The sequence below is a fragment of the Arvicola amphibius genome, chromosome 12, assembly GCF_903992535.2.
Source record: "Arvicola amphibius chromosome 12, mArvAmp1.2, whole genome shotgun sequence".
Classification (NCBI taxonomy): domain Eukaryota; kingdom Metazoa; phylum Chordata; class Mammalia; order Rodentia; family Cricetidae; genus Arvicola; species Arvicola amphibius.
Window position 1 is genome coordinate 63,161,652 of NC_052058.2, and position 14,221 is coordinate 63,175,872.

Genomic DNA, 14,221 nt, shown 5'->3' on the forward strand with positions numbered 1-14,221 from the left:
AAAGAGAGGAAGAGAAAATAAATGGGTTAAAGAATGAGTCAAACGGAACTTATATGTAGAGAAAAAGCAGCTCTCAGGGGAAAGCAGGGAAATCCAAAGCCACAGTCAGGACCAAGACAGACAGTGTACAGACTTTCAGTGTGCCAGAAGATTACAGTAAATACAGATTACAGTGAAAATAGAGTCTCAAGGAAACTAGACGATATGTCAATCTTACCTGCAGTCTAGAAGCGTAAAAAACAAATTTCACTAGGTTCTGCTAGGGTGTACATGTTTAATCTCCTGTCCCTTCAACTATGTGCTGTCACTTTAAACATGGGCACTAAAATATGTATTCATTTACATCCTTTGACCTACTTTTGGATTTATCCTTTCTACTATTTGCTTCTTACGCTATAGCTAATAATTTCTCATCCAAACCAGGAAGTTCAATGACCCATTCATATATCCTAGCATCCTTTGACTTAGACCTCTTACTTGCACGTTCATTATCTCACCAACAAAGTCACTAATTCACAATTTGGCCATTATAATCATCCTATCACCAGGCAATGATTTAAGTACCATAGATCATTTCAATGCTGTTTAAATTGTTCTTGAAAAAAGAAGCAATTACTTTTATGGTGCAAATGTAAAATTGCTACTAAATTCTGACAAAGACTACACAGTCAGAAAACCTAAGAATAGCCTCACTTAGAATTAGTGATGTGATGTACTCTCCATGAAACATTATCAAACAAAATCCAATTTCATATTCAAGTAACAATTAATTATTACCAGGTGAAGACATTTTAGAAATGCAAGAGCAGTTCAAACTGAGGAAATCTATGTATATAATTCACTTCTCAAAAAAAATCCAAAGAGAAAAATCCTATCATTAGCTCTATAAATATCAAAAAAATTAATTTTAGAAACACTCTTTATGAAGGAAAAAGCAATCGACTCTTCTGAAAAATGCTAATTTTTATTCAATTTAACCTAATTATCAAATGAGTATATAGTAAAGGTGACATCTCAAACCAGAAGGAAACCTGTCGCTGTTTAATGACTGGTACAGACATCTGAGTAACTATAGGGATGGCTAACGTAATACTTCACATAGCACATCTGGACAAGGTTATATGTCATACTATATACCAGAATAAGCTCAATATCTATCAAATATTTAAACTTAAAGTATAAACATGATGTATTAAAAGAAAACTTAGGAATCCTTTTATAATCTTAACGTGTACAAAATGTTCCCAGCTAAGACATGGAAAAAGAATAGAATCCAAAAGAAATAATTAGTAGCTTTAATTTTATAACTTTAAAATCTTTCTGAAAACCCAGAAACAAAATGAAGAGATAAGGTCTGCAAAGGTGATGAAGTTTATCAATCCAAAACCTGGGAGACAAAGGCCAACCTAGGCTATATGAGACCCCCACAAAAACAAACAAACAAAACAAATACAATCAAAGGCAAAATACACAAAGTCATGTAAAATATTTACAATTCATATTATAGACAAAGCAATATTCTACTAAGCATGTGAATATTAATAACATACAAACTGATTAGCAACGGAATGCCAGTCTAGTGGAGTGACAGTTATTACAGAACTGTGTAATGATAACAGATATAGAACAGATATGGGGGGGGGTATAGAAACCCTCACATATTGCTGAGAAGAGTGCAGACTGGTATAAACCACTCACGTGCAAACTTATGAAATATTTATCATTTTTATGAACCAGAAATTCTCCTCATATTAAGGTACATAAAAATTTCTTCAGGAAATAGGCACAAAGGTGATAACTGCAACATTGTGTCCAGCGGTGGGCAGCAGAAGGCAACCTGGGTGTCGGCTGTCTTAAGAAGATGGTAAAATGTGGCCAATATCCACAACGGAGTGTTCTACAGCATCTGTAATCCTTTGAACGATGGTACCAGTGTTCTGTATATGCATTGCTAGATATGGTAGGTTGTATATGTAGGAACTTATTTGAGAGTTAGCAAGTTAAATGTTAAAAGTTAAAATTTAGTCACTCTGTTGTGCTACCCATATTTGAAGTTCTCAAGAGGTCCATGCTATTAGGATTAACCAAACTGGATAAGGCATATATAAAACAATAGCATTATTTCTGAAGACACTGTTGGACAGAAATAGTCTATAATCATACAGTACAGCTGAATCTTAATAAACATAGTGCTGAGGACATAAAAGAAAGGGGAGTGGTCAAGCACACCCACAGTGCAAGAACATATGCGATGCAGGCGTATAAGAAGTACAAGACCTAGCACAGAACCTTGATACAGTCGGTGCTTAACTGATACCAGACACTGTTAATCTGGCTACTTGGTCTGTTTGTCCATACACCCATCCAGAACTCTATAACCATAAAGTCATCCAGGGAGAGGAAATGGATATGAGAACTAACGCTGATCTATTGTCAGTGACTTGGGTCTGGGCAAATTGCTCTTCTCTGTTAGCTGATTTAACTCTTCTTATAATCTTGTGACAATATGTACACTCTCTACAGATGACACACAAATCCTAAACAGACAACAACTCAGGAAGCACCCGTGTGCTATCTGTTGGTAAAGCTAGGGGTCAACCATTTTCAAATGCAGGTATGGGGTGAAGATCTGCGGGTGTGGGTCTAATCCTACCTGCACGTCTTACTAGCTCTGTGATTTCAGAGAATTTTGCTTCTTTCCATTTGATCTTCCTTTCACAAGAAGGGTATAATAATAAAAACACCCCAACGAAGTGACATAAACTTTAATTGAAATATTAAGACAAGTGGAAGATGAGAGAAATGCACAGAAATGACCTTAGTCACTGAGAAGGAACACTTGTGTGTGTCTGTGTCTCACTATAGCGTCAGTGGTGTTGCTCACCCCTCCTCAGTCACTGCTGGAGAATTAGCTGTGGGATGGTTGTGACCACAACTCTATTAATTGTGTGTGCTCTCTGCTCCTGAAGCCAAGCTTAATTTACATCAGACACATAAGAAATACCGTATGTTTTCCAAAGCCAAGCAAATATGTTTTGGCATTAAGATTATTATACTAAATTTGTACTTAATTAAAGGAATAAAAAGTAAAAATTGAAAAGAAAGAAATTCAAGACCATCCCAAGCTACATGGGCCTCATTTTATGAATAAATACATAAATAAATAAAACTGTATAGGATATGGAACAGCTAAGGTACTTGCAAACAGGCCTGAGGAGCTGAATCCAACCCCTTGATCCCACAAGGTGGTAGGAAAGAAATGATTCCCATAAGCTGTCCTGTGACCCCCACAAGTATGGTATTGCTTGGAGCACCTGAGCTTCTGCACACGGGTATGCACACACATACATAGAATAGACACTTATATGGGGAAGAGTGACTAGGAATTGGGAACAAAAATGAAGTGAAATGCATGTCCAGATAAATTAATAAACCCCTGGAAGGAGAGTTGCTTGCATAGACTTGAGATAAAACTAAGCTATAAGTTGAAGAATATTGTTAACATAAACCTATGCATTGAGATCACAATAAATAAACACAAATAATCAAAAAGAAAGCAAATACACAAAACCTTGTATGCAGCCTTCAGCCAGAACCACTTTCTTGACAAAACAAAGACATTTTGTTGTTGTTGTTGTTGTTGTTGTTTGAGACAGGGTTTGTCTGTGTAACAGTCCTAGCTGTCCTGGAACTAGTTCTTGTACACAAGGTTTCCCTGGAACTCATGGAAATCCTCCTGCCTCTGACTCCCAAGCGCTGGAATTTAAGGCGTGTGCCACCATTGCCCAGCTGAAGACTTTTTTTTTTTTAAGGAGATGCTCAATATATGTTCACTAAGCTGTCTAACAAATATGACATGTTCCTTTGGCCACTTTTGTACAAATCTACAAGAAGGATGTTGTTGGCAGACATCAAGGGAATGGGTACTGTAAAAAAAATGATTTGACAAAACTGGGGGCAATAGTATTTCCTGAATCACTGTTAGCCCTGTTGTCTGTTGTAAGCACACAGGATCAGGGCAAGAATCCTGCCAGGATAATAAATGTGTGTGTCAAACATATCAACACCTCTAGGAGTCAAGATAACTTCCTGAACATGCAAAGAAAAATTATGAGACAAAGAAAGAGACTGAAGACAAATACACCTGGATTCAACTGAAGAGCCAGTCTGTTCCGCCCAGAGTCTGATGGTAAGGAAGTAACAACAGGAAGAAGAAAGGCTGAGGTATTTTGTAAGCTAATCAAATTATTCTGTATAATCCCATAATCATGGATATATCACCACATAAGAGTAACACAAGAGGCATTTACATTTGCATCTATCAAGACACGTAACTTTAGAGTGCAAAGAGCCAACTCGAATGCCATAAAATTGAAATAAAAGAAATCATTTAGGAGGCTTGAGGACCCTAAGATAGGCTGAAGAATGTGGCAAAGATACTAGCTCTAACAAAGAGAGATATATGAACAGTCTTACTGAAGGCAGTGAGGGGTAAGTGCTGACCCAAGCAAATTTGGAAATAGGTAGTGTTTAAGACTAAAGCAAAAGGAACCGTGCCCCAAACTGTGCTCCAGCTGCTGAAGTCATTTCCCATAGGGGTGAAGATAGGCAAGTTCTGGTAACCTCTATAAGCTTCACACTGGAATAGAAATTTTAAATAACTGGATGGTGGATGATCAGAACCAGGTTTCTCATTGTTGAAGTGAGATAATCAGGAGGGGAAATATATAACGATTTGTGAGGCCATTATTAATATAGAGAGTGGAATGGAGTTAGAGTCATCAGCATCACCTGATGCTTAGCTTAATATACCTACAGATTTAGAAGCACTGTGAATACATGTGTATATGAGTCAGCATCAATGTTTTGTTCCTTTGTTCTAGCAATTGACAGAGTAGAAACAACGATACCTGTGCAGTGCATAAAATAATTCCTGGTGCCTAGATCTTGGTTTCTAATACCATTTTCAAACAAAGAATCAGGGCTCCTTAGAAACAGAACTATGTCAGGTAGGGGTGTGGAATATGCTGAATCAATAAACGTAGAAGAACTTACATAAGCTAAAAGTAAGAAAGTCTTCAAAACAAAACTCCACACTAACAGAAGTATGTGAGGTACACAGAAGCCTACTGCAAGAGTTCTCTTTTGGGTAAAGCTAGAACAAGCAACTGGAACAATAAAATCAATACAATAGTATTGAATTAAAACCCCAAGTATAAAATAAATGTTTATGAGTGCATTTGTTATGAATGGATAATTGAATAAATAAATAAACAGAAAATACAATTCTCTTATATAGAATGAGTCTAAATAATTTATACTAGTTATATACTAAGCCTATACAACAAGCGGACCATAGGTAGCACAGTGTGGTCTGTGAGCAATGCGTTCTTCTGGAGTAGAGTATAGAATGGGAAGAAAAGTGACCCTCTACAGAGGAGAACTCACAGCACAATCTCACTAGGTCATTAAGATCAATAGTAACTGTGAGCAGTCATGTTGATATTGTATGATAGAAATGACAAGATAAACCTTCATCCTCAAATCCCACATCTCTTCTAATTACTGGCGCAAGACCAGGCCAATACCGATTGAGCAATATTCTTTAAACTGTCAAGGTCAACAAATCTGAGAACGCGTCATTGGTAAGAGAAGTCTGAGGAAACAGGGCAACTAAATCCAATGTAGTGTTGTGGATGAGATCTGAAATGCAAAAGCTGGTCCTTCAACTGTGATAAAAAAAAAAAAACAACAACAACACAAAAACATACTAATGTAAAGGTTAACAGGAGGAGGGAGTGCATGTTCATATATGTAAAATTGTTCTAAACACTGATGCATGTTTTTCAAAACTAAACAACAAAACAAAACCCCAAATCAAGTCCTGCCATCATCTTCAAAGTCCCCTTCTTTCTTCCCCTTCTCATTACGATCTTTCATGTTAGAGGAGACTCCACTGTTCTTTTGTTTTTTGTGTGTTTTTTCTTTGCATGAACATTTGACCACATCTTTACCTGTCCTTACACAAAACAACTAGATCATATCATATTAGGTGGAGGTATCACCATATTTACTTCCAATTTTCGTCTAATGCTGTGCCCGGATTTTTCTGTTGCCAGCAGCATTGTTGCAAGTATTCCTATGTATGAACCGAAGACTTTCTGTGTTGTGTGCTACATAGCTAGATGTGAAATGGCTTGGACATTAGGTGAGCACATTTTCAACCCTGTTTGTATAAGAATTAGAGCATTAGTTTAGATTTCCATTTGGAATAATTTAATTTTTCTGTTTTTGTTCCTTGAAAAGAATCCTTATAAATGTCCAAGCAGATATTTTGATTTTCTTATAAGGTTTTAAGGTTTATCATATTTGTAATAAAAGTAATATGGTGATAGATGTCATTGTAACACATTAGAAACTGCCATAGGCTAACTTGTCCTGGGTGATTAATTTGATTAAAATAGAGCTTCTCTACAGTCTTTAGGCATCTATCCGGACATGGTATAAAAGTGAAAAAATTAAAATTTGACATGTCTTCATTGAAATTTCTATCCTCATTAACTGGCATTTTTCTGAGAAACTCCTAGCCATGTAAGTTCAATTATATTTAAAGATAGGAGAGGGGGAAATAAAAGAAAAAAGCAACAGAGGGAGGAAGGAAGGAAGGGAATGTGTGTGTGTGTGTGCACATACATATGTATGTGTATGGCTTTGCTCTATAAAACAAGAACTCAATCTTCCCTCCAAAGAGGAATAAAAAAATTAAGCTGGTATTTATTTTTCTTTCATGAGCGCCAATGTCTTGAATTTAAGCTGTATCAGCACATCTTGAAGAACACTTGAAGCATCGCATAATTCATCATTCCTGCATTCAAAACCCCTTTGATGTAAAAATCTACATTTCTGTGGAGAAACAGTAAATAATAACCCTCTCAATACTATAAATTAGCACGTTCTTCAAGTGTGTGTTGTTTAAGTGCTGAAAATTCCAGCTTCAGATTGCCATCATTCATGCCACCGTGTCTCAGATGAGGTCGCCGCTCTATAAATTTGCTCATTGTTAACCTAAAGCTCACTGTACAGAAGAGCAAGAGAAATACAGGAAACACGTTTTAAAGTTCCGCTTTCAGTGGAAGATGGAGAGAGCTGTGAAGAGAAGTTGGGGACACTGAAGTATTGCTTTCCGCTAATCCGAAGCACACGTAAAAGGAGGAAATGCTGTCCAATGTTGTATATGAAGCTAGTTGCTCACTGTGGGATAGCTCACTGGACTCTGACAGTGGATTCTAAGCACAAGACCATATAATAAAGATCAGAAGCTTCCTACCAGAGCCACACACACAGGGTTTCTGCATGGCCTCATGGTCCCCCCCCCCATCATATTCTTAATTTGCATTTTCAGGGGGGCACTTGGCAGAGTATTAAACATTTTATCATCATCCTAACCCAGCAGGTTCATCACGCCTCTGGATGCCATACAATACCTCCAAGTAGTAAAGGAACAGGGCTGCAAATAAGGATTGCCAAGTCCTTCATGGCTAAATAAAACCTCTTGGGTGCTTCTTGATGGAGTTCACCTTCTGCATCAAGGCTTGTGTAAGGATCCACTGAATGGATAAAGCTGCATGAAAGACATTTACACATAAAAGATTTTTCTGTATAAAGCAGGTGAGTGTGTTTTCTCTATCCTATTCATTGCCAGAAATCCTTTATCTAACTGTGTAAAAGGATAGATTTTTGAAAAAAAAAAATTAAAGCATACAGCAGAAGGCATGGATAAAAGCCTAAATGTCACATTACCTGTCCTAAGTTTAAGTGACAGATCAATCCGTGATTAACAATGGGGCCCTGAGCAATCTCTTTATCTCCAATGATCTTCACTCTTCTCTATTGTTGGAAAGGGTGGCAAGTCGGAGGCTGACACAAGACTTGCCTTCATAGATGGTTCTTTTAACCACCACACTGGACTATTCCAGACACTTTTGACAGCATCTTGTATGTGGGGCCTTACGACACCTCTACAGGCTAACTGATTTGTCCTTAGGTATACTTTCTTCTATGAAATCCACAACAGTTAATGCAAAACACCAAAGAATACAGACTAGCTGTATCACTAAGGCCTGCACATGCAAAGGCTCAAGAGTTGGGTTTGGAGAAGAGGAACATCCTCTTCAGATGTCCTTGGGAGTGATAAACACATCCATTCACGGCGCAGCAAAGCTGGATGTCCTTCCTCACATTAGCTCCATCCCAAGATCAAATGTGTTCCCAAAGCAGGAATATCTTCTGTTATGAAAGATGAGACAAGAATATTTAGTTGAGATATTAATTTAGTAAACCTTCGAATTCTCCCAAGAGGATAATATGGCTTAGATGCCCAAATATTTTTAGTTAGAAATTACAGTTGTTTTGCACTACTTTAGAAAACCTTCATAACACACCTGAAAGCGGAGGTGTAGATTATCTGGCTTGGAGTTGCCTGACATGTACTATAGGGAAGACAATTATTCACAATAAAATTCATATTTGCGGGAAGACAGGAAAGCTAGAGATGACGGGAGCTGAATTTAAATATTCCAATCCAAAGCTTTGGATAGCTGAAGTAGATATAACTTAAAGTGCCATCTTACCCTTGTACCGTAGTCTGCAACTCCCACCTCAGAGAACAGGAGACAAGGATTCCTTATACCCTACCACAAGAGATGACATTTACAAGTAAAATGGACAGGCTGATAGCTGAGAGTCTCTGGAGCCACGCATCACAGCTCTCTGGGTCAAGTCAGCCCTCCCTGCCCGGCCTGTGGAAAGCCATGTCCTACTCTCCAGAACCACATGCATTTCCCAGCATTCTTAGATCGAGGCTCCACTCTACTCAAGCTAATCTCCATTCATAGCCAGGCCATTCCTATATCCATGTATTCATAGTCACCACTATCATCTTAAACTTTTCACATGAACTTTCAGTTATCCTAGACAAAACCAAGTCAAATAAACCTTTTATCCCATTCACACACACACACACATATATATATATACACACAAATATATATATACATACACACATGTATACACACACATATATATACATACATACACACAAATATATATATACACATACACACATGTATACACACACACACACACACACACACACACACACACACATATTTCTAGTCTTTGCAAAGAGATACTAAAATGTTCCAGCTTCAGTGGTCTGTGGAGGTGCTAAGGACGGCTTCACCAAAAGGTAACATGTGTGTGTAATGTTCATATGACTGGATAGCTGTGGGTAGGGCACAAAGAGCCCTCCAGGAAGGAGGCATGTACAAAATCTTAAAAGAATTCTGTGCCGGCGGTGGTGGCGAACGCCTTTAATCCCAGCACTCGGGAGGCAGAGGCAGGCGGATCTCTGAGTTCGAGGCCAGCCTGGTCTACAAGAGCTAGTTCCAGGACAGGCTCTAGAAACTACAGGGAAACCCTGTCTTGAAAAACCAAAAAAAAAAAAAAAAAAAAAGAAAACTGCAGCTGATTTGAAAGGTTAAGGGGCCTGAAAAGCTGGTAGCAAGATCACTTTTGGAAGATCCTTATTTGGAATGAGAGAAGTCTGACTTGATCCTCAGAGGAGGGAAAAAAGCCAACATTTGTTTTTGTTATTTATTCTCATTTTTTTCTATGAGTGACAGGACCTGATTTTGGTCAAGGTGTTGCTAAGTCCATCCTCCACGGAGCCTGCTCACCTTACAGACACATCTCTTTCCTCAGCATTCCTATGTTTCTCCACACCCAAACACACAGGCATCTGTGTTCCTGTTGACTAGAGAGCACCTGGGCCAGGCATGTTTTAGTCAGCTTCTGGGTCCTGATAGTAGCAAAGAGAGAAAAGAAGGAGGAACTTCGTGAATTCCCAGAACTACTGGCTGGTGGATAGCTGCTTCCTGAGATGTGGGAGAAGAGACCTACGACAGATTACTATGCCCCTCACTGTGCGTCTTCAGCTGTAGCACTCAGGACTACAAAGCGTAGCCTTAAGAACACGTGTGTGTCCTCCAGTCCGTCCTCCATGTATTCGAACTCCTCTCATTCTTCTCTCTTGGATGCTGCTCCTTTGCGAATCCCAGGCCCAAAGGGACAGACACCAGCAAATCACTGGCTCTGAGCCTATTTGGGTGACTGAGACGTTGGAGAACAATCCTGCACTTTCTGGTTCTGAAGTGGAAAGTGCCTGTGCCTTAGTGCAGTAGGTTACCATAGCAACCCCGACAGGGCACTGCAGTGGGCAGCTACAGTACAAAGGCACAGAAAACTCATTCTTGACCATCTGAGTATTAGACATTGGGCTCATATAGGAATATCACAGTACACAGTCCCGGGTTTGGGATTTTTCACAAAGAGAAGTAGAGTTCTGAGCACCTCCTAGCCCAGCCTCCCCCTTTCATCCACATATGTCCAACTTATGCACAGTAAATACTGCACGCAGAACCCCAAACAACCCCTTTAGAAACATATAATTCTCCACATTCACTTTTACAAAGCATCGTGAACAGATTGTATCTGCACATCAGCATGACTTCAACACGAACTTTACATCCACTAAACTCAAAAAATTAAATGCTGTAACAAGTAGCATAACCACGCTGTTTCTGTTTCTAGCCAGCCCCCAGTCTTTATTATGTTATTGGTATTTTTCCTGCAAAAATAAAATAAAATAACCCATTCAAGTGTGTAGGCTGGCTACAATGGGATTAACTGAGCTGCACTCCAGGAACTGTAAGTGAACTTTTCATAGGACCAGGCAATTTTTTCAATTATGTTTCCATTGGAGTTGAGAAACCAGGGTTTCCTCACCTCCTCCCTAAATGCTCTGGGCATAAAGATGAATCTTTGTGAAAGAAGGGTAGGGAGAGAGCTTATAATTTCACCTATGGCTTCAACCTACACATGGCCAGTGGGGAACCATATTCATGCAAAGTGAACTTGAGTTTGCAGGATGTTAAGTAAATGTAATAGCATCCTGGACATGGTTCCTCTTCCCCCCCCCTCCCCACATCAAGAGACTGAATTGGTTATCCTTGTCTCCTTTCCTGAACAAAGTTATAATATGTGAAGCATATTGTAAGACTATATACATTGTATTTTAGAGAAATGGACTGCACAGTTGGGTGGGGGCAGCATGGAGAGACATGGAGTTTCAGATGGAGTAGGGAAATGTTGCCTAAATCACATGAGCCTATGATGCTTTGCAAGATTCTGGTAATGAAAACAAAAAGGGTAGAGTCAAAGCGGCATAAGATTCAGTCAGCATCTGAAGGGATTTGGTGACTGTTAGAAAATTATGAGAAAGGGATCGGAGAGTTGCAAACAAAGGCAAGACAAGCTTCTTGCCCAGGGAAGCTGTTCTGTGTGCAAGGATATCTGCACCCAAGGAAGTTTCAAGAACAGAGGAGAGCAATAGCAATAGTTGAGCCACACAGTTGGGCCATTTCCTTAAACAAGAGACGTTAAAGCATCATGGAGATGTGAAGGGGCCTGAATAAGGAGGTTGTTAAGCTTTAGGCGTGGAAGTACAACTTCACAAGATGAACTCCAGCCACATAAGAAACTTGTTTGGAAGGAAGGCTATCAAAGCCCTGGTGACAGACGGAGGCTTTTGGATGAGGGATGATCAGCCCTTGCAGTGAGGCACTCACGTGCTGGCAAGGTGACCACAGAATTCCCATCCCTAAGGCCTGGAGATAGTGGTGGGCAACTATAAGTGCCCAAACCTGTGAAGCCAAGAGCTAAGCATGTGGCATGTAAGCAGGGAGAGAGGCCTATGAGAGTTGGTCTGGAAACTGACGCTGTACTGATGTGTTCCTGAATGAAAACTCCCAGCTCAAGGCAGAGGAAGGTTTCAGAGACACTCCAGCAACCTGTTCCTTTGGGGCAAGGCAGCTGAGAAAGGGGGTCGGGTCTCCGGATCGATCGGATTTGGGGGAGACATCAGGTGCACTAAAGCCAAAGTGCCGGCCTGCAAGTGGGTGTGGAGAGAGGTCCAGCAGTGGGGCGGATCCAGGGAGGTAGTGTGGGGGAGGGGAGGCGGCGGCAGCAAGTGGATGTGTGGAGCGGGCCGAGTGGGGGGTGGGGGCGCCGGTCCAGCGCCTCCTCCGGCCTCTTCGACCTCTCCAGGGACTCACCCAGCACGAAGTAGGGTAGCTCCGTGTTCTCTAGGTCGTCCACTACGACCATTTCTCCCGGGAAGTCATTGCGCACAGAGAAGAGAAGCTTGGGTTCGGAGGCCGAGGGACTGTGCATGATGCTCAGGTCGTTCTCGCGCAGGAAGGGCAGCGCCGACACAGTGATGCTCTTGAGCTTGCACTCCAGCTCCTTGGATGGATCCGCGTCGCCGGCAGCTGTGGCCAGCACCGCAGCCGGCCCCCAGCAGCAGGCAAACAGGGCGCAGAGCCTGGCTAAAGCCATCTTGAGCCCTGGCCGCCTTCCTCCCAGCGCTGCTATGATGGGGGAGGCAGCGAGCAGGGAGGGAGCAGCGAGCAAGCAAGGGAGGCGGGGGAGGTTGGGGAGGGGACACAGAGCTCGAGAGCCCTGGTCCCCGAAATGAGATGCTTCTCAGAGAGCCCTAGGTTCCAACGCTAAGGTCTGGAGAGCCCAGCTCTTTGTTTCCCGGAGCTGCTTATCTGGGGAAGGGAAAAGGGGGGTTGGAGGGACGAAAAAAAGGGAAGGAAGGATGTTGGGAGGAAAGAAGAAGAGGACTGGGGATTCTAGGGAATCAGGTCATCCCCCAGCTGGCTGATGATGCTCCTGCCTTTTCCATCCCCCAGGCTCTTAACTACCTGCTCTGCATTTTTAGAACTGCGTCTTTGTAATGCAAAAATATCTCCTGTGGCAGCATCACCCAAAAGGCTTAGGAAAAGACACACACTGGCACACACCTTAAAGGGCTCTTCTTCAAAGCAGGTGGAGGGGTGCTAGGGGTATTATTCTAGATAAAAAAGATACAATCTTTGGGTTTTTGTGAGTGTGGCTTCCCCCCTTCTTCTCTTCTTCTTCTTCTTCTTCTTCTTCTTCTTCTTCTTCTTCTTCTTCTTCTTCTTCTTCTTCTTCTTCTTCTTCTTCTTCTTCTTCTAAAATACAGCTTCTTAGTTGGATTTGTCTGTTGTATTAAGAGGGTGTTGAAATAAATGCACACGTATACATTTTGACCCAATACGAACCCTGAAGAATATTTAAAGATAGCATTTGCAATATTGATATAGAAAGAGCAATCGAAAAAAGATGAACAACAGAGAAACAAGTCAATGTAACTCATACTGTTAAGCAAAATAGAACTTTCACTTGCAACTCATGTATTTCGTTTCTGTCACAAACGTTATGTAAAACAAGCAATAAAAAATGATGGTGATCTTGTGATTGATAGGGAGAGCAGACTTAGCTCAAAGAAACATTAAGCATTTAATTTAAAAACCAGTAAATAGAATAGAGCAGAGAGGATATGTGAGATTAACGTTTCTCAGCAGTACTAATCAGTGGGAAAGCAATAAAAGAATATCGCAGGTTGTGATGGAGATCAATCCAAGCTCTGTCAAAAAAAAAAAAAAAGAGAACAGGGCAGATGTTTAACACCCCACCCCTACACACACAGTATTCTTACAAACAACAGCATCACCACCCAGACAGAGTTCATGTAAGTTCTGCTTCCACTAAAGCAGGCAGGTGCCATTACATGCTGTATGGCATACACTGTATAAGATAAGCAACATTTGGGAAATGCTGGCATCTGATATTTGCCTGAACTTCCACATGATAAGCAATGACTTGCTTCGAAAGTATGCCCTACCAACATCACCTGTTCAGTGTGGGTTCAAACACCGAGGCTTGAAGACTGTGCTTAGCTCAGTTCCTACTCTAGAAATGGAATTCATCACCTTCTCATATGGATCCCACCTTTGAGACAATTGTTGTCCCAGTCTACATGGTGTAACTTACTGACACATGCAAATGTGTTCCCTTTTAATGACAAAACATGTGCCCTGCATTCTACAAGATTGATCTAACTGAATAGTTCCATCTAGTTGAACCAACCATGTTTTTAAAGTCACAACTAAGGAATGGAAGGAAAAAATGAAAAGAAAAGAATTCATAAATTGATGCATGTCTTGTGCTTAAACTTGACATATCCAAAAATCAGTGCAAAGGCATATTAGCACATGCCATTGTGAACTAGTGG

The 14,221-nt window shown here is 40.7% G+C and overlaps 1 protein-coding gene across 2 annotated transcripts in view; it reads right to left on the reverse strand.

Annotated features, from left to right (window-relative positions):
* Window positions 1-12,456, reverse strand: part of Astn1 (astrotactin 1) — a 324,573-nt gene extending 312,117 nt beyond the window's left edge. For both annotated transcript variants that reach the window (XM_038349589.1, XM_038349588.1), the window contains exon 1: window positions 12,174-12,456. In XM_038349589.1, the coding sequence (XP_038205517.1) occupies window positions 12,174-12,456 (283 nt within the window). The remainder of the gene's footprint in view (window positions 1-12,173) is intronic.
* Window positions 12,457-14,221: the final 1,765 nt, after the last annotated feature.